We start from the raw sequence: 18,229 nt of genomic DNA on the forward strand, positions 1-18,229 counted from the left end.
GAAAGAAGTCTCTTGGCAGCCACTTGATAAACTAAATGCTACTCAAATCCCCTGGCTATTCAGATTGCATCTGATCCAAGAGTTCTTAAAAGAGCTCAAGCTACTGAAATTAAGCTGATGTTCTCACATTAATATGCAACTTATCCCCTGGAAATCAGGCTCCATCCCTGAAGAAGACTGGAAGATGGCCAATGTCACACCAATCTTTAAGAAAGGGTCTAGGGGGGGACCCTCGAGAATTACAGGCCAGTCAGTTTGACATCTGTTCCTGGTAAATTAGTGGTGAATCTATCATTAAAGATAAAAAAATTATTAAACATGTAGAAAAGCAAGACCTGCTGAGGAGAAAGAGTCTAGCATGGCTTTTTGTAGAGGCAAACCTGTCTTACAAAACCTTACTTCAGAGTTCTTTGAGGGTGTAAACAGACATGTGGGATAAAAGGGGGAACCAGTGGACATTGTCTCACTTGGATTTCCAAAAGGCTTTTGACAAAGTTCCCTCACCAGAGACTGTTGGAGAAAAAACTCAGCAATGAAGGAATAAGAGGGAAGTCCTCTCCTATGGATTAAAACTGTGGTTGAGGAACAGGAAAACAAAGGGTGGGTATAAAATGGGGAAGTTCTCACAATGGAGAGATGTAGGGGAGTGGTGTCCCCAAGCGATCCGTGCCTTTGGGACCAGTGCTCTTTAACTTATTCATAAATGACCTGGGAAGTAGGTGGGTAGTGTAGTGCCAAGTTTGCAAGATGATGTACCACCATGTAGGAATTGGTAAGAACCAACAAAGCGATTACATAAGAGCTCCAAGCCCTGACCCTTGATAAATTAGGGTGAGTGGGCTCAGAAATGGCAAAATGCAGTTCAATGTAGCGAAATGTAAAAGTGAGTGCAATCGTGAGGGGCAAAAAAATCCAAACTCAATACTTCACATACACGCAGCTACAGGGGTCAGTGCTATCCCAGTCGCTTTAAATGCACCAGGAAGAAGGGATTTGGGCGTCTTAGTTGATAGTTCCATGGGAATGTCAACTCAATGCATAATGCTTGGCAGCTGTGAAAAGGCAAACTCTATGCTGGGGATAATACTAGGGAAAGGAATTGGATAATAAAAAAACTGCAAAGATTGTCATGCCCTTATATAAAATACGCAGTGACGCGGCATTCTGAGTACTGTGTTCAGTTCTGAGTCGCCACAGCCATCTCAAAAAAAAAGGATAATCGGGCGAGATAGGAAAAAAGCGTGAGAAGGGCAACGAGGATGATTGAAGGATTGGAGCACCTTCCTTAAGCGAGGAGAGGTACTGCAGCGCTTGGGGACTCCTTTTTTTTAATGGAGAGGAGACGCCTTGAGGGGATATGATTGGAAGTCTATAAAATTCATTAAGCATGGGGTGGGTAGAAAATGCGTTGACAGAGAGACATTTTTCTCTCTTTCTCCACAATACGCACTAGAACCAGGGGGCATTCATTGAAAATGCTGGGGGGGAAGAATTAGGACTAATAAAAGGGAAACACTCTCTTCACCATAGCGTGTGATTGCGAACGTTTTGAGTATGCTACGCCGCCACAGGAGGTGGTGATGGCCACTAACCTGGATAGCTTTAAAAAGGGCTTGGACAGATTTATGGAGGAGAAGTCAATCTATGGCTACCAATCTTGATCCTCCTTGATCTCAGATTGCTAATGCCTTAGCAGACCAGGTGCTCGGGAGCAGCAGCAGCAGAAGGCCATTGCTTTCACATCCTGCATGTGAGCTCCCAAGGGCACCTGGTGGGCCACTGCGAGTAGCAGAGTGCTGGACTAGATGGACTCTGGTCTGATCCAGCAGGCTAGTTCTTATGTTCTTATGTTCTTATGATGTGAACCCAAGTCTCCTCATTTCTAGACAGCCAGTTAGTGAATCTCAGTTGATTAGAACGGGGTGTGATCTACAAGGTCCCCATTCAAATCTTGCTTCTGCTAGAAACTCATTCAGAGGCACTAGGCAACCCTCTCAGACTTCCCATGATCTACAATAGGGGTGGGGGTGGGGATAATAATATTGGTGTACCTTACAGGGCTGGCTGTTGTAAGGGTTGAAATATGCGTGTGAAGCACTTTGAACACAGTCGGTAGAATGGAAATATATTCATCATTGTAAATAATACATTTCTCACTATTCTCTCTGTTCTGATTATACCCCAGAAATTAGCATCACTTTAGCGCTGCTGTTTTCCCAGATACAAAAGTAAGGCCTCCCTGGCGAAGCTTTTGAGTGGTGTCTCAGTGTTGTTCAGGCCTGGGCCTCTTGCTGCAGGACTCTTAATAATTCATGCCAAGGGGCTGACTTAAATTTCAGGCACCACGTTGCCAGTTATGAGAATAGCAACTTTTAAAAATGCATCCTGGTTGCAACCTTATCCCTCCATTACGCTCATGACTCGCCAGGCAATGAGTCTTGTGAGATGTTCTTTAGTGTTTCTAAGACGAGGGGACGAACTTGCCTCTGCCTCCCACCAGCTCTCAGCGTGGTTGTCCATGTTATGGTGGGGCCTGAGGGTGGGCAGGTGGGTGCTAAGACACCCCTCCTCCACTGACCGTACTGCCTGCCTCCCTCTGAGGAGCTCATGCATTTCTCCCTCCATCCTTGCAACAATCCTGCCAGGCCATTCAGGTGGACAGAGAGGCTGGCCCAAGGTCATCCAGTGAGTTTGGATGTGAGGAGACTGGAGGCCATGGCTCCCTGCTGTCAGCCCCCCATGCATTGCCAAGGGCTCCAGCCTGGTGGGGCTGTGGGGCAGTCAGCCTTGGCTTGGGGGTCCTGAGTTGCCCTTGGCCTCTGCGTGCAAACCTGAGAGGCAGCCACACGGTTGCCAACTCTGGATTAGGAAATTCCTGGGGGTTTGGGGATGGGGCTTGGAGAGGGAGCTCAGTGGGAGCACAATGCCGTACAGCCCACCTTCCAAAGCAGCCATTTTCTCCAGGGGAACGGGATCTCTGGAGATGAGCTGTTATTCCAGGGGACCCCCAGGAGGAAGCTCTATTTGGCAACAGGAGTGAAAATAGCACCAAATCGGCCAGTTTTACTGAGGAGGCTAATTCCATTTTATTTATTTAGTCTTCCTGGCCTGGGACTCTCATACGTCAGGGACCGTCTCTCCTCCTATGTCTCTGCTTGACCTCTGTGCTTGGCAGAGGCAAACGTACTGGTGGTCCCCAGCCCCTCAATGATTCAACGAGCCTCCACCTGGGCCAGGGCTATTATTGTCTTGGCCCCTGCCTGGTGGAACGCTCTTCCTCCAGCCATCATGGCCAGTGGTGGGATTCAGCAGGTTTGCACGACTTCGACAGAACCGGTTGTTAAAATGGTGCTTGAAAACAACCAGTTGTTAAATGATTTGAATCCCACCACTGATCAGGGCCCTGAGGGACCTTGGACAGTTCCGCAGGGCCTGTAAAACAGAGTTGTTCCACCAAGCTTTTGGGGAGGCTGGTCGCTGATTTGCCATCCTCTGTATACCATCATAACTGGCTGCCATCTAGCGTACCAGCCCCCTCCCAGGGGGGTAGGTGGTCTCTTTTTTCTGAATTGCCACCTGCTGTTATTTTTTTGTTGTTGCTATGATGTTATGTTTATATATTAGTTTTAATTGTTGCCTGTAATTATATGTCTCTTAATACCTATCTATACCACTCAGTTCCCTTCGGGGGTGGGCGGTATATTAAGTTCAACAAACAAACGAACAAATTATGCAAAATGTAGATTGTGCAAGGAAGCCACAACACCGTAGCTCATGTCCTCAGCTGCTGCAAAAAGATCGCCCAGACTGAGCCCAAGATGATTCACTGAAATTTATGCAAGAATTGCAACATAGGGACAGCTAAAAACTGGTGGGAACATCGTCCAGAGCAAGTCATGGAAAATGAGAAGGTCATTATCTTGTGGGATTTTCAAATCCATCTGTGATATTAAACAAAATCAAATACGAATAATAATGATGATGATAATAATAAACAGCCTCCAAAACCTTTTCCTGAAAGGCAGCTTAGAGGGGTGGGGGGCATAGATAACGCCCCCCCCCCCCGACTCGCCCTCTGTCAGCGCCTCCAGGAGACGTCAACAGCCTCCCCCCAGCCCCAGTCTTTGGGCAAGCTCGGACGCCGCGCGTTCAGAGGGCTTTTGTCCATCCGCGGCACCCGCCAGAAACACCGGAAGTGTTGCCATGGAGCTTCCCCGGCGGACCCGGAAGTCGTGGAGCCGTTGCGGAGGGCGAGTTTGTTCTCAGGGCGCGAAGGCCGGGTGCGTGGGAATGCGGGACACGCGGGTTCGGAGGGAGGCGGGACAGCAAAAGGCACAGAGAGATTAGGACCCTTCCCCCGCCAACCGCCGCAGGGGACGCCGGGTATTTGGGGGGGGGGGCTTGTCCTATGGCAATCGGTGATTCACCTGATCGCAGCACTAAAGGTGCAAAAACGAGTTCTAAGGTTTGACGTCGCAGCGTCGTTGACGCGCTTGTGTGAGACGTCACAGCATTCCTGGCCGGGCCGAGGTTTGCACTCAAAGCCCCCCCCCCTCCCCTGGCTTTTCTAGAGCCGGCAGTTAGATGCACTGCCCCTGCAGCTGGAGGCTCGGCCAGCCTTGAGAATAAGAAAACCGCGCTGGTTTGCACTCCTAGTGAATCAGTTGTGTCTTCCCTGTTGCACGGCTGCCAACCTCCAGATGGGACCACCTGGCGATCCCCCGAATTATAGCCGACATACAAACCACAGAGATCAGTTCCCCTGGAGAAAATTACTGCTTTGGAAGGTGGGCTCTGGCATTATGCCCCACGGAGCCCCCCCCCCACATTCCCAGGCTCCACCCCCCCAATCTCCAGGAATTTCCCTACCTGGAGCTGGCAACCCAAGCTCCTGGGCTTTGCATGTGGAAAGGGGACAGGCTGAGTCTCTGCCATCTGCCGCCATGATCTTCAGGGAACGCCTTCCTTTGCTTCAGAGTGGGCAGTGAACTAGAGGGGCATATGTGGGGCACTGGTTTGCATGGCCGGGACTCACACATTTATGGGCTTTCTTGCACCCTCAGGAACCAGATTTGAAACTCCAGAATCTTCAACCAGTGCCCCTCAACCAGATGGCGCTGCCCAGCCTCTCTTCGCTCTGGGTCAGCCGCAACAGGGCCCTGGAGAAGCAGATCGTGCGCCAGCGTGAGCAAGAGGCCCACTTTCGTCAGCAGTGGGAGCTCAACAGCCGCTATTTCAAGCAGTCAGGGGTCTGCAGCAGGAAGCAGGAACAGTGGAGTTCGAGGCAGTCCTATCAGCAGAGGTAAGGGAGGGTGAACGGGGACACAGCACGTCTCCCTAGGCCTGATTCACATGCATGCTTTGCCACGGTTTCTGCTTCTGTTCGTGTGTCGGGGGAGGGGGGCACAAATCTTCCTTCAGCTGCAGAGGCTGGAAGATGATGCTGAACTGCCTCAGAAACAACACGATAGAACCTAAAATCTCCAGCTCCCTGAAAGGGACTCCGGCACACCTTCAGTGAAGGCAGACCCACATTTACAGTTGCCTCACTAAAGATCTAGAGTAGCCAAACCCCCATGTCAGGGCATTCCAGATCACTTGTAGGAGCACAGCGTTCAGTGACACACTGCGGATGGGTAGTTTTATTCTTGCAAGTTGCTTCACTAAGTTCTCATTAAGAGTGGAGCACCTGAAAGATTGGAATGTTTCAAAATCTCGACTTAGAAAAGCAGTCTTCCGCCTTGGCTGCAGCAGGGGCTACTGATTCCTTTCTTGGTCTGTGTGTCTTTGACAGCATGGCTGCTTACCATCGGGAAAAGCTGAAGGAAGAAAAGCAGGTCAGCCTGCAGCAGAGGCGCACACGGCTCCAGAGATTGCTCTATGAGGAGCGCGAGATGCTGGCAGCAGAGTTACGGGAGCTGCGCCTAAACAAGGACACACAGATGAGCGAGATGAGGCAGAAGCACGAAGTGCTGAAATCTGCCAGGGAGGAGCAAAGAAAGCAGGTTGGTCTGGACTTAATTCCTGTCCAGCAAGAAAGCTTGAGGATCACCCTGGAAGAGGACCTTGTTGCAGGCGCCTTCTCCCCGAGGGGGCTCTGCTGAAAATGCCCCTCGTGGTGTAGCTGAGACTCCTAGAGCTGTCTTGTTGTCTCGGGAATGGCAGCCATTTTTCTAGAGCAGGAGTGGCCAACCTATGGACTACAATACCCATCAGGGGCTGATGGGAATTGTAGTCCATGAACACCATAGGTTGGCCATCCCTATTCTCTGTCTCCATTAGTGAGAAGCTTGGCCTTGAATGTTTTCATCCTGACTTGCAAAGAGCTCTTTTAGCCAGTCTCCTTCTGCTGCTCCCCCTGCTTATTTCAAGAGTGCCTCATTTCTGTGGAGGAGGGGAGGGGCAGCGGGGGAGGGCAGATCTCTGGCCGGGGGGGTGGGGGCAGGGGCAGCAAGAGGAAGCACCGGCAGAGGCAGCTGCTCAAGTGCTCCATAATATTTCAAGTGTCCCGCTGTTCTCCCCTCCTGCACTTCATTAGAGATTAACTTAGTACGTTTTTATTCCGCTTTTCTTCCTTGGAGCTCAGGGTGGTGCGTTTTATCCTCACGGTACCCCTGTGAAGTAGGTCAGGCTGAGAGCAAGTGGCCCAACTTTACCCAGCAAGCTTCTGTGGCTTGGCTGAGTGGGAATTTAAACTTCGTCCTAGTCCTGCACTACACACCCTGCCTCCCTACATGGCTTGGAGCCTCCTTTGGGAAACTTGTGGTCGTGATTGCAAGCTGCCTGATACCCCTGTGCTGCCTTGCATCCAACAGAGCCCTGGTGGTTTCAGGGAAGTTCATGTTCCCACTTTTTTTAACAGATTGCAGCAGATCTTTTGCACGAACGCTGGAAGAAGAACAGCGCTAAGCTCAGAGAGGTGAGAGCCGGCCTGTCGTGGCCCCGACTCCCTTTCAGAGCAGCACCAAGATGATTTGGTTTCTGGGGAGGCTTCTTTTGATCGGTGAAGCCTGTTCTGGCCTGTTCCTGGTGGCCACTCCCAGCTGCTTCTCCCTTGAGCTTCCTCCAGTCCCCAGAAGGAAGCAGCTGCCCAACAGCAACCAGCCCACCCACCCACCTCCACTGTCCTCTTCCCTTCAGGTTGAGTCTGAGCTGCACAAGCAGCACCTGGTGGAGGCCTGGGGAGACCAGCTGGCACAGAAGCAGCAGGTAGGCTGGCCAGACAATCCCAGAAGCCTCGTGCAAAGACCCTCGGAGCAGAGGCTGAGTCCGGCCCCGGTGCTGCTTCCTGTGGCTGCCAGCCAGAAGAGAGTTCCCTGTGGCAGGATTGCCATTCCCCCCTGCCCCTTCTCCACTGTCTCACACCAGAGAGGCAAGAGACGGAGGACCGGGGGGTCACGGGGCTCATGCTTCTGCTTGGCCCCAATCTAGCAAGAAGCAACTGAACGGGAAGAGAAGATCCACCTGGAAAATAAATATGAGGCTGCTCGGAGGGAAGCCCTGGAAAGGATGAAGCAAGAAGAGGAGAGGAGGAAGCAGGAAGGGAAGGCGCAGGCTGAATGTCTGCGGCAGCAGATGGAGGAGCTCACGCTACGGGAAGCAGAGGTCAGAGGCTGTGGGTTTTGAGGAGGGCAGCTGACATTTTGGGCCAGGATGAATGGGAAGAAAGGAGGCCTGGTGCCAGCTTCAGACCAGGGCATGGGACCAGGGCACCCACTTCTCTTTGGGCAGCTCCAGCTGGCATGGCATATAAACAGGACCCGGGTTGACTTGTTACCCAACAACTAGCAAGGATTCTGTGCTTTTGGATTTGATAAGCCTGCTCCAGTTTCTGCTGCCGGGCTGTCCCCGAGGGCCATCCGCTTGAGCAGAGCAGAGGCAAAGTGGCCCAGAAGCCTCAGCTTGCAGGTGAAAGAATTGCCCCCCTGCCCCTGCTGCAGAGGCGTAACAAGGGTGGGGCGAGGAAGGACCCTTGCCCCGGGTGCCAGTTGCCTGGTGCGCCCTGCCCGCCACCCCCTCCGCCGCTGCAAAAACAACAACAAAAGGCCTGTGACTGCCTTAAAATTAAGCTTCATTTGCTCTTAGTGTATGCTCTTTCCCTGGCCTCTTCCTGGTGTAGCACAGCTCACCTGGGAATAAAGCTTAATTTTAAAGCAACCACAGGCTTGGTTTCTTTGCAGCGGGGGAGGGGATGTGGGCTATGTTTCCTGCTGCCAAAGCTGTCTCTTCCCCCTTCTTTCTCTCTGGATGGGGTTTCCAGATCTTGGGATACGAATGGACAGCAAGTTAAATATGAGCAGTCAGTGTGATGCAGTGACAAAAAAGGCTAAGGCGATCTTTGTGTATCTTGAGGCTAATGTGATCTTGAGGCACAATATACAGATTGCGAGAGGGAGGGTGGGTGGGTGGGTGGGGGTGTGAGGCCTTTTTCTGTAGGTCTGCCCCTGCCCCGCTGTGTTTTTGGAAAGGGGAGAAGCATCTGTGCCTGATTCTGGTTCCTCTTGTTTTGTTAGGCTGTGCAGCTGAAGGAGGAGGAAGAGAGCCTGATGAGGCAGCGCTGGGAGCTGGAGGCCCTGGAAGAGGAGAGGAAGCAGGCGGAGCAGAGTAGAAAGAAGACGGAGCTGGGGTAGAGATTGTAGAGGACGCTTGTCTTGGCCAGGGAGCAGGGCACCGGGCGGTGACTCGGAGGGAGGGGGTGGTCATTAACTGGAAAATGTGACACTTTACTGTTTACCTGTCAAAAGAAAGAGCTCAGTGCTGCCCTTGGTTTCTGAAAGAGGAGGCCTCCCAAACCTGAAGCTTCTGCCGGGCCTATTACCCTCCTGCTGCTGCTGCTGCCGCTGCTGCCGCTGCTGCTTCTTCTGCTTCTGCTTCTTCTTCCTCCTCCTCCCAGTGGTGGAAGACGCTTTGCACAAGGCTGAGCTTGAAAGATGGGTTCCAGACAAAGCCTGGCCCCACTGCTGCTTCCTCTGGCTCCTTGGAGGAATGGCTAACTCTGGGCTTTCTCTTCTCCTCCAGTCGTTTCCTGAAACACCAGTATCGGACCCAGCTGAAGAGACGTGCCCAGCAGATCCAGGAAGAGCTGGTAGGCACAAGTTCTCTAAGACAAGACAAGAAAGGTGCTGGGGGCTGAAGGAGGAGCCATCCTCTGCCCCAGGCCCAAAGCACTCTCCTCTTAACAGCAGCACACGGTCCAGGGCTGGCACTGTCTGGAAGCAGCCTGACCCTCCGTCTGCCCAGGCGCTGCCTTGAAGGCCCGCACCCTGCGGTCTGCCCTGGGCCCAGGCGGCCTCTGTGCCTTGCGGTAAACTTGCCACTCCTCTGCTGCCTCTTCCGCCCTGCAGCCCTCCAGGCTGGATGCTCTTCGTCAGATCTTCCTTTCCTGGCTGGTCTCTGTTCCTTGCAGCGCAGGAAGCTCCACAAGGCCAGAGAGCAGAGCAGCCTTCTCCCCTGGGGCACCTGTTGCCCCCTGATCCCGCAGAACAGAGTCTGTTAGGCTGGCCTGGGTGCTCAAGAGGCGCTCTGCCGCTGAAGATAGTTTCAGAGGGTGGTCATGTTGGTCTGCAGTGGGACAGTCAGATTCGAGCCCAGGAGCACCGGAGATACCCACGCGATGTTCAGGGCGTGAGCTTCTGAGAGCCAGAGCTCGCTGTGTCTGCTGTGGGAGTGGCCCTGCTGAGGGAGAGAGCCCCCCCCCCCCCGCTGCCAGGCAAGGGAAGCGGGCTGGGTCAGCTCATTCCGGGCCACGTCTCTTCTCCAGGAAAAGGACAGGCAGATTCTCCTGGCTCTGGCAGCAGAGGAGGAGAAGGACCAGAGCCTGCAAACTGCCCGCCGGGAGCAAGCTGTTGCCGCTGTTGCCTGGATGAAGAAGGTGATTGAGGAGCAGCTGGAGCTGGAAAGAGAGCGGGAGGCGGAGCTGGAGACCCTCTTCAGGTCTGGCATGCAGCTGAGCAAAGCCCTTCTTGGGGAACCGGGAGGGGGGTGGTGGCAGGGGCTGCCAAGCCTGCTGTCAGGAGGAACACTTGGCCTGCGAACGAGGCAGCACGGCTGCTCTTGAAAGATTACAGATCCAGCCATCCCAGTCCTGAGAGGAGGGAGGGAGGGAGGGAGGAGCTGGGATTGAGAACTCCTCTAGCTCCGCTCCACTGGGAAGCAAGTTGAAGAGTCCCCCAGCCGCAGAATAGAGGTTGCGTTCCCATTCTGGAAGTTGGCAAAGTACCCGGAATGTGGGCTCCTGCCTGATTCTGGGTGACCCCTGGGAAAGGATGCAGCAAAGCCTTGGTTTTCTCTGGTGGGTAGCCGGCCCTCTGGCCCATCGGGCAAGTGCTGCAAAAGTCCCGTATGACCTTAGTAATCTTGGGCCAGTGAAAAATCCCCCGTGTCTGGCTGGGTCCCCCATCGTGGCAGCACCGGAAGCTGCTCGTTTCTGGGTGCTGTTCTGGCACCCTTCCCACAAAGGCCCCAGGGGCTGACGGGCTGGGGTTGGCTGCTGTCCGTTCCTTGGACGTTCCCTCTCTCGTTTCCCAGGCAGGAAGCAAAGCAAGTCTGGGAAAAACGAGAAGAAGAGTGGGAGAGGGAGCGGACAGCCCGAGGCAGGCTCATGGCTGAGGTGAGTGCTCTGTGCAAGATGGGGTGGGGAAGGGGGGATGGACTCTTGTGCAGGGCACGAGGTGGCCAATGAGAATTGCAGCTGCTCCTCCTTTTGCCAATCTCTGTCTTGCTGCCCCTGAGAACAGGTCCTGGCAGAGAGGCAGCAACAGATCCTGGAGAAAATGGAGCAAAATAGGCAGGCCCAGGAGGAATCGGTTCAGTACCGGGAGCAACTGATTCACGAGCTGGAAGAGGCAAAGCAGCTGACGCAGCGGGAGAAAGAAGGAGAGGCTGAGCTGAAAACTGCCCGCAAGCGAGAACTGGAGGCCCAGGTGGGACAGGAAGCAGACTAGCAAGGGCCCCTGCTGGGCACCAACCAGCTGGCCAGCAGGGAGGGTGCATCCCAGAGGCGTATTGGGGGGGGGCGGTACGGAATGGTCCCCCGAGACAACTCCTCCTCCTGGTGCCCCCACCTCCCCCCTGGACTCGGGGGGCAGGGCCCCATGCAGGTCAGGGCCCTGCCCCGTCTCTCTGCAGGCTGGCTTGATGGCGTGCGCCCCGGGACATGGGTGACCCCACGTCCCTATAGGCTGTATGCCTCTGGTGCACCTTAACGGAAGCCTCCGTTGCTTCCACTTCCACAAAAGGCTTCCCTCTCAGAGCCAGGGGTGGCCATTTTTCTGCCCTGCAGGGCCGTTGCTGTCTCCTTCCGTCCCTTTGAGTGCTCAGTCAGCAGGACTGGGCTTGCCACTTTGCTTTCTGGAGGAATGGCAAGGAATCTCTGAGGCCTGCTGTGCGTTGGTCGGGGCAGGGGGTGGGGGAAGCACTAATAATGGCCACAGTGGTGTGTGCAGAGCTTCAGTGTTGGGACACCTCTGTGGCCCGAGGCAGTGGCTGTTGTGGGGACAGTGCTTTGGGAGAGGGGGACGGCAGAAGAGTGGGCGAGAGCTTGAAGAATGGAGAGAGCTGTCGTGGGGTGAGACAGGGAGCAGCTGCGGAGGGGAGGCCTCTGCCAGAGCTTCTCTCTGCCCCTTTGCAGCTCACAGAGCGCCAGCAGCAGGAACAGGAGCGGCTGCAGCGCCAGCGAGAGGAAGAGGCAGCGGCGCAGCTAGAGGAGCAGCGGCAGGAAGAGCAGGAGCGGCTGGCGGCCCGGCGCATGATGGAGGAGGGCTATCGCAAGAAGGTGAATCCAAACTCTTCTTCTTCCTTCTGCCGCAGCCCCTGGCCTCTAGCCTTGGCTGTCCCTGGGGCGCAGAGGGCACCCCCCAAAGACACCTGGATGCCTCTTCTCTTTCAGATTTACAGTCACCCCAAGGCAGCCTGGACCTAAGGAAGGCCTGCAGGAGTCAGCGTCGTGGGTGCTGTTTGCCAGGGGCAGCTGCCCTTGCGGGAGAATTTCTGCTGACGTGTTCATAACGAAGTCCTGCTAAAAGGCATTGAGAGTACTGTTCGCATTGTAGGTTTAGCAGCTGGAAGGGTAGGTCGCCATTGCTTGAAGCACTGGCTCAATTGCTGCTCACTCCCCGCCTCCAGCTCCTTGGCCAGGCAGCAAGAGGCTCTGCTGGCTGCAGTGTTTCGAGCAATGGAACGTTTCCCTCAAGGCTCTTGGAAAGGCTGTCAGGAGCACCCTCAGCCGCTTGCTAGGAGGAGCTTCCCAACACCAGGTTTTGGCCCCTCGTTCCTTCTGTGTGGGAGCCCGCTGCTTGCTTGCTGTGGCCCAGGCCTTCCTGAGCAAGGTGTGGCAGAGGGGCCCAAGCTTCGCCGGGCCGGGCTCGGGCTCAGAGATGAAAAGGCATTAAAGGTTTTTTTGCTAACTGTGGCAAGTCTGAGGCTCCTGGCCGTTGTGTCTGAGTGGGAGGCAGGACAGCCCCTCTGAAACCTCACAAACAGAATTGGGATGGTTGTACTGTGAACTGTGGGCGGAGGGGTATTTCCTGAAAGGGCAGCCCTCCCGAACATCTGCCATAAAATAAGAACATGATACGCCGCCTCTCACCACCCTCAGGCCGGCCGCCTGCTTTGCCTACTGTACCTTCTGTCCCAGCCATCTCCCGTCAAGGGGCTCCGTTTGACTCCTTGGAGAGTCACTGCTGCTCTTAACATCCGGCAGCATCCCCACCCGGTCCGCCCCAGGAGAAGGCAGGCTGCCCTGCCCAAGCCTTCCACCTCCTTGCTCTGGCCAGGACACCGCTGTATCCAGCTGCCCTCTTCTAGGAGGGCGGGGAAGGACTCCAGCACGGTTGAGCAAGGCTGCAGCGCCGGTGCTGCTGGCTGTGGTAGGTGACGTGACTAGAGCTGCCAGGTGGCATTGCCTTTCGCAAGCAACCCTCCGGAGCATGTCAGCCTCTTGGGAAAGAACGATGAGCTCTTTCGATGGAATGAGGCGAGGGGCGAGGCAGGGATCTGGGCCTTGTGCTGCACATTAACTGAGAGTTGGAGTGACAACACTGAAGGGCAGGTGCACGCCTGTACCCCCTTCATCCCCTTGTGCTCTTTCTGATGCTTTGACACGCAGCACAGGAGCAGGAAGCCCGCCACAAAGCAAGAGGGCCGAGGGATCCAGCGGTTCTGACTGGAGTCTCCTGGCAATTGGGGGGGGGGGGGGGCTGAGGTGAGCTCTGCCGCTGAGCAAACCTTGCTTTGCATTTGGAGGGCACCAGTTCTGACACTTGACTTTCCTCAGCAGTTCCTTGCAGGCCAGGCCTGGCTCTGAATTAACAACACTTGCCAGGGCAACAGCAGCCGAGTCGCGGGAAAAGGAACGCAGACAAGGATGGTTGTACCTATTTGTTTTTCTTTAAACCCAAAAATAGTACAATACTTTTCAGAAAAGTAGTTAATTACAAGGTAACATCAGCAAACGACAATATTATGGCACTTTTTAAAAAATATAAATACCAACAGGTTAAAAACACACAAACACCCCTCAACAACCTGTAGCAGGACTGATCATTGTGGGGATCCCCCACCCCTGCCTGCTTCCTATGAGGCATGTGAGGGCCAGTCAGCCCCCTCACCAAGTGTGGCTGCAGAGGAAGCCCCCCCCGCCCCCCAAGCACTGCCTTCCCCCCAGCCACCTGGACTGGTCCTTCCCTGGGTCCAGTGGGCTCTGCAGTGAGCCACAGCCAGCCTGGTATGAAGCCCAGCTTGTGGGAGGAGGCAGCCAAGCCTTGGCTGAGGCATCCCTCACCCTCCCACTCTGTTGCTGTCCAGTTGCTGCCGGCACCTGGACCCAAACACCACATCCTCCATCTCCTCCTCATGTCCCAGCCAGGCATTCCTTAAGAGCCCTTCAAGCCCTGCCCACCAAGAAAGGGAGCAAGAGGGGGCGGGGCTGCATAACCCATGCAAGACGTTTCTCTGAGAGAAGCAGCAGCAGCAGCAGAGTTCCCCCTCGTGCTACCTTCCATGCCCGGGGGCTTCACTGGGGGAGGATATTTTACAGCCGTGGGTTTGCCCACTGCCTGGATTTACCATCTCCAGGGTCTGGGGCTTGTCCTGGGCTGCTTCTTTGCCCAGTGATTCAGTCACACAGCTGAGTTTCTGCCTGGGAATGCAGGATTCCCACCACTTAGCACCGCACAGCTGCTGTGATGAAGGGGGGGGGGGGAAGCATTTTTTTCCTGGGAGAACCAACTGTAGCCAGATCCTGTGCAAAAAGTCAAGCCATGCCACGGAAAGCGTCAGGGACGCATTCAGCAGTTCTTGTGTCAGGAGCTTCACAGCAGAGCGGGGCGTAGGCCGAGCAGACTTTCGCCTCCATCCGCAGCCACCCTGAAGTCCCACCAGCAACGCCAAGGAGGCAGATTTCTCACAACAAAGTTGAGCCTTATTGATTTCTGTGGGACTCTTTTTGGAATTTTAGAGGGTTCTTCTTCACTTGAATACCGATTGTCTAAACCAGGGGTCTGCAACCTGTGGCTCTCCAGATGTCCTTGGACTACAATTCCCATCAGCCCCTGCCAGCATGGCCAAGAGGGGCTGATGGGAATTGTAGTCCATGAACATCTGGAGAGCCACAGGTTGCAGACCCCTGGACAGGTGATGGAAGCAGCCAACCCAATGATCTTGGAGTTGCTTTCCAAGCATCTCCAGCAACCCCTGCTACCAACAGGCCCCCTCAAACTTTCCAAGAAGCCCCCACCCTTCCCACTTCTACCCCATTTTCCACTGGCTAGGGAGCTTGCGGGGACCCAAGTCCTGGCAATGGTCCTTTTCTAGGAAGCCTCAAGTGCAGAAAGACCACCAAGGTTGGACGGAAATGTGGCAGCCGGAACAGGGGCTCCGGCAGCCACTATGCGGAAGGGCTGTGGAGAACACAGAGCGGGACTGCCTGAGAAGGAAGTTTGTTTCCAGTGAAGAGAGCACACTTGCCTCTCAACCCAGGACCGCCCCGTGCCCTGACCGAGTCTCTCTCCCAGCCCTGAGTCCCGCACACACGTGCACAGCCGGCCCTGTTTTCCACCAAAGATCTCTCAGACATTCGCGCTGCCCCATGTCTACTGTTCCTCCCACCATCCACCTTCTCCAGAGGGAACAAGGTTCGGGGGGCGGCGCAGGGGGGGGAGGACAAAAGCAACTCCTTGCAATGAACTAACATCACAATCCATGTCCAAGTGAAGGAATCCCACTGACACTCCATTCAACTCCCAGTAACAGAAAGTAACAGCTGGCCCAGATTGGCGGCAGCCCGTTTGACGAGGACCAACAAAGGTTCCCCCTGCATAAGGGCTGGCCCTGGAGGGCCAAGCGGGCTGACTAGAGGGGCGGGGCAGAAGGTAGTGGTATGAGCCACTGAGTGGTGAGGGGGTATCCAGTGGTTGCATGGCAGTCTTCGGGGGGGGGGGGGCAGCCTCCGACACTTGTCCTGGCGTTCAGAACTGGGGCCCAGGTTACAAGGCCTGACTCTTCCCCCGCTCCCTCAATGAATCCTGCAAGAGCTGGTGATGTGAAGACAGGGCTCAAACCCCCGCCCCGCTCTCTCTACACTGGCGATACAGGCACAAAATAAGGCAGTGGGTTACATGAATCCTGGGAAAGAACGGTTTAGAAAAACATGCAAAAAATAATACTGAAGTTCCTTTAAAAATGGCGGTGCACCATCTTCTGCCTTCCCACGAAGACACGGGCGGCTGCCCAGCCTGGCCGCATCCGGCCTCAGTTGTTGTTCTCTTTGGTGGTGATGGTGACCAGCTGCTTGGCGGCCTTGGCGATGTCGTAGGCACACTGGATCACCTGCTGGGTGACCAGCTGGATGTCGGCCGTCGGGCAGGACTCTGGAGGCAGCGTCTTCTTGCACTCGGAATGCAGGCGGTAGGCACTGGCGGTCAGCAGGCGCAGGGAGGGCCGGACCAGCTCCGATTTGGGTTTCTGGGGAAGACAGGAGACACCTTGAAGGCAGCAGGCGGCATTTCCTGCAAGGTTGGAGGGGCGGCGGCAGCAGCACACGGAAGTGTCAAAAGCCCAACAGCCTCCCCCAGGAGTTTCAAGAAGGCCGATCTTGGCATTAGGTTCAAGCCTTATAAAAGCATGGCCAAGACTTGTCTGGGAACATCCAGACAGTTTCCGGAAGTCCAGACAAGTTTCGGTTCCTTGATGCAAGGATATCTCGGGAGCACACCTCAATACAGTTCAATACAAAATGAAAACAGCCGCCAGGATGGATTGGTGCAAACTTGGGGGGGTCGGCAGGATTAAAACAAGGATTAGGCTGCAGGTTCAGAAGGATTAAACGGGACACTCCCCAGGTTGGCAGGATTAAAAGGAGGGATTGGCCCTTTCCCATGGCCTGATGGAAGTAGAGCGGGCTTACTTCTCTCCAGGGTGCACAGCTTGGCCAGGGCAAAGGAGGAGGATCTGCTTCTGTGGGGGGTGAGATGGGGAGGTTGGCCTGATCAGAGGGCTGCAGCAGTGCAGAAAGAAGAGAGGGGGGAAAAGGACATCGCCGGGGAAAGTTTTGTTTCACTTAAAGATCCTCACACGAAATGTGTTCATCATTTGTTTAAAACATTTTTATGCCGCCTCCCCACCACACCCTTTTTTTCTTCTCGTCCTTGATTCGGCTTATAATACCCTGAATGATGCAAGACATCTATTCTGTCCGTCCCACAAAGCAAAGAGGGAAGAGGGGGTGGTGAAAGAGATTAACTCTTCAGCACCCTTTTGCTCCAAGCCAGATTGGGATCTCGTGGCTCACAGTGAGAGCCCGAGGACAGGAGGAGGGAGCTCCGAGAAGCCAGGAGAGTCCCTTGTCTCTATCCCCATGTGGGTGGCCTGAGCCAACCAGAAAAATGGCACGGCCCAGGCTGGGCTTTTACATACTTCACGTATGTTGGACTTTGCCAATTAACCTCAAGGTTCACAAATCTCCGTAACCAGCCAGAACAGGACTGAGCATGCTTCCAGAAGATGAGAATGTTGAGAGGAGATGAGTTATAAGAGAAGTTTTCCAAGGCTGCCGTCCCCATGTTCAGAGCACCTCTGCTGCCCAATGTGCCGTCTCCAGGTCACCAACAGTCCTCTCCCGAATGCCCCCCGCCTGGCAGAACTGGGAGAACGCCGCTCCCCCCCCCCCCCACTTTAGAGGGCAAGGGGTACTCACTTTTGAAAAGAGGTCGGCCATCTCCGTCACTGCCACGTGGATTCTTTCCGAGCAGGGTATGTAACTGCAAGGAGAAGTAGGAAGCGGCTGATTCAACCCTGGCAAAATGTCCGCCCCCAAATGCCGCAAAAGGTTTCGTTAGTCGCATCTTGAAACAAGCCAGGCCCACCACACGCTCTGAGGGGCAACACAAGGGGGAGACAACTGTGCTTGCAAAGCAGCAGGGGCCAGGCTCCAGAGGGACGGCTTCTGGGGTTGATGAGGGGGGTGGGGAGCAGACAAGCTTCCTGACCAGGCCACTGTCCCCAGACCTCCCCTCCTCACACAAGAGCTGCAGCCACAGAAGATGCAAAATGCAAATGAAGGAGGCTTCTTGGTATTAATATGGGACAACAGAGGAATGGGTGAATTGTGCTACACTGAATCTTCAAGTTTGGAAGAGACCCTGCTGTGAGTCCTTGTGTGATCCAGTTCACTGAGGACAGATGCTTATTCAAGTCTGATTTATTTTGACTTGTTTCGCAATGAACGGAGGGACCTTCTGTGCCCATCGGCATCCCTGGGGCTGTGCCTCCAGCTGAATCAACAGCCTGAGGCAGATGCATTGCACCAAGCACATCATGACTCCGGCCCAGCGGGAGCTTCTCTTGCACAAGTCCCGCCGGAGGAGACCTGTGTCAGATGCCCTTATTGGCCAAGCCAGATTCTAACACCTGAAATGCGGTGCTCCTTGTTGGGCAAAGGATGGAAGACAAACGGGGCAGCACAGCTGTTCAGACCACAGTGCCACTTCCCCCATCAGACCTCCCAGCTACTGAGGAGTGGGGGATTAGCAGAGGAGGACGCAGAGACCGGATGACACTCCCTGAAGAGTCTCTTCCCAGATTGTGCCACTGCGAGCGGGCGGAGCTTTCGTTTCTCTCGCCCATCGTTGCATAAAAAAAGATTAGCAGTTTTAAGAGGCGTGAGGCAATCCAGGGCGCAGAGCCCCCCGGGGCAGCTGCTGACACAAGACTAGCATGTTGCAAAAGACTCTCA

General features: G+C 54.7%; 2 protein-coding genes across 20 annotated transcripts in view; one reads left to right on the top strand and one right to left on the bottom strand.

Moving 5' to 3' along the window:
* Positions 1-4,218: 4,218 nt before the first annotated feature.
* Positions 4,219-12,409, top strand: LOC125442365 (trichoplein keratin filament binding). Its single transcript, XM_048513660.1, has 13 exons — positions 4,219-4,280; positions 5,064-5,302; positions 5,795-6,005; positions 6,863-6,919; positions 7,141-7,209; positions 7,432-7,605; positions 8,514-8,626; positions 9,019-9,085; positions 9,761-9,933; positions 10,528-10,609; positions 10,737-10,922; positions 11,630-11,773; positions 11,888-12,409. Exons 2-13 carry the CDS (start codon positions 5,112-5,114, stop codon positions 11,918-11,920), a joined length of 1,500 nt encoding a protein of 499 aa, XP_048369617.1. The 5' UTR covers positions 4,219-4,280; positions 5,064-5,111; the 3' UTR covers positions 11,921-12,409.
* A 955-nt stretch (positions 12,410-13,364) lies between these two features.
* GIT2 (GIT ArfGAP 2) overlaps positions 13,365-18,229 on the bottom strand; it is a 34,285-nt gene continuing 29,420 nt past the window's right edge. For 11 of the 19 annotated variants that reach the window (XM_048514850.1, XM_048514855.1, XM_048514849.1 and 8 more), the window contains 3 exons: positions 17,192-17,255; positions 16,403-16,492; positions 13,365-15,960 (listed from right to left, as the gene is read on the bottom strand). In XM_048514850.1, coding sequence (XP_048370807.1) covers positions 15,748-15,960; positions 16,403-16,492; positions 17,192-17,255 — 367 coding nt within the window. In that variant the 3' untranslated portion in view covers positions 13,365-15,747. The remainder of the gene's footprint in view (positions 15,961-16,402; positions 16,493-17,191; positions 17,256-18,229) is intronic. The other 8 variants (XM_048514859.1, XM_048514853.1, XM_048514865.1 and 5 more) reach the window with 3 other exon arrangements.

The sequence above is a fragment of the Sphaerodactylus townsendi genome, linkage group LG13 (genome assembly GCF_021028975.2).
Source record: "Sphaerodactylus townsendi isolate TG3544 linkage group LG13, MPM_Stown_v2.3, whole genome shotgun sequence".
Taxonomy (NCBI): domain Eukaryota; kingdom Metazoa; phylum Chordata; class Lepidosauria; order Squamata; family Sphaerodactylidae; genus Sphaerodactylus; species Sphaerodactylus townsendi.

What these genes read in the sequence shown, in the direction of transcription:
- LOC125442365 (XM_048513660.1), top strand. Translation starts at nt 5,112, where the DNA reads ATGGCGCTGCCCAGCCTCTCTTCGCTCTGGGTCAGCCGCAACAGGGCC. An exon ending in TCACGCTACGGGAAGCAGAG is followed by an intron (nt 7,606 to 8,513) that starts GTCAGAGGCTGT and finishes TTGTTTTGTTAG; the next exon opens with GCTGTGCAGCTGAAGGAGGA. An exon ending in GAGCTGGAGACCCTCTTCAG is followed by an intron (nt 9,934 to 10,527) that starts GTCTGGCATGCA and finishes CTCGTTTCCCAG; the next exon opens with GCAGGAAGCAAAGCAAGTCT.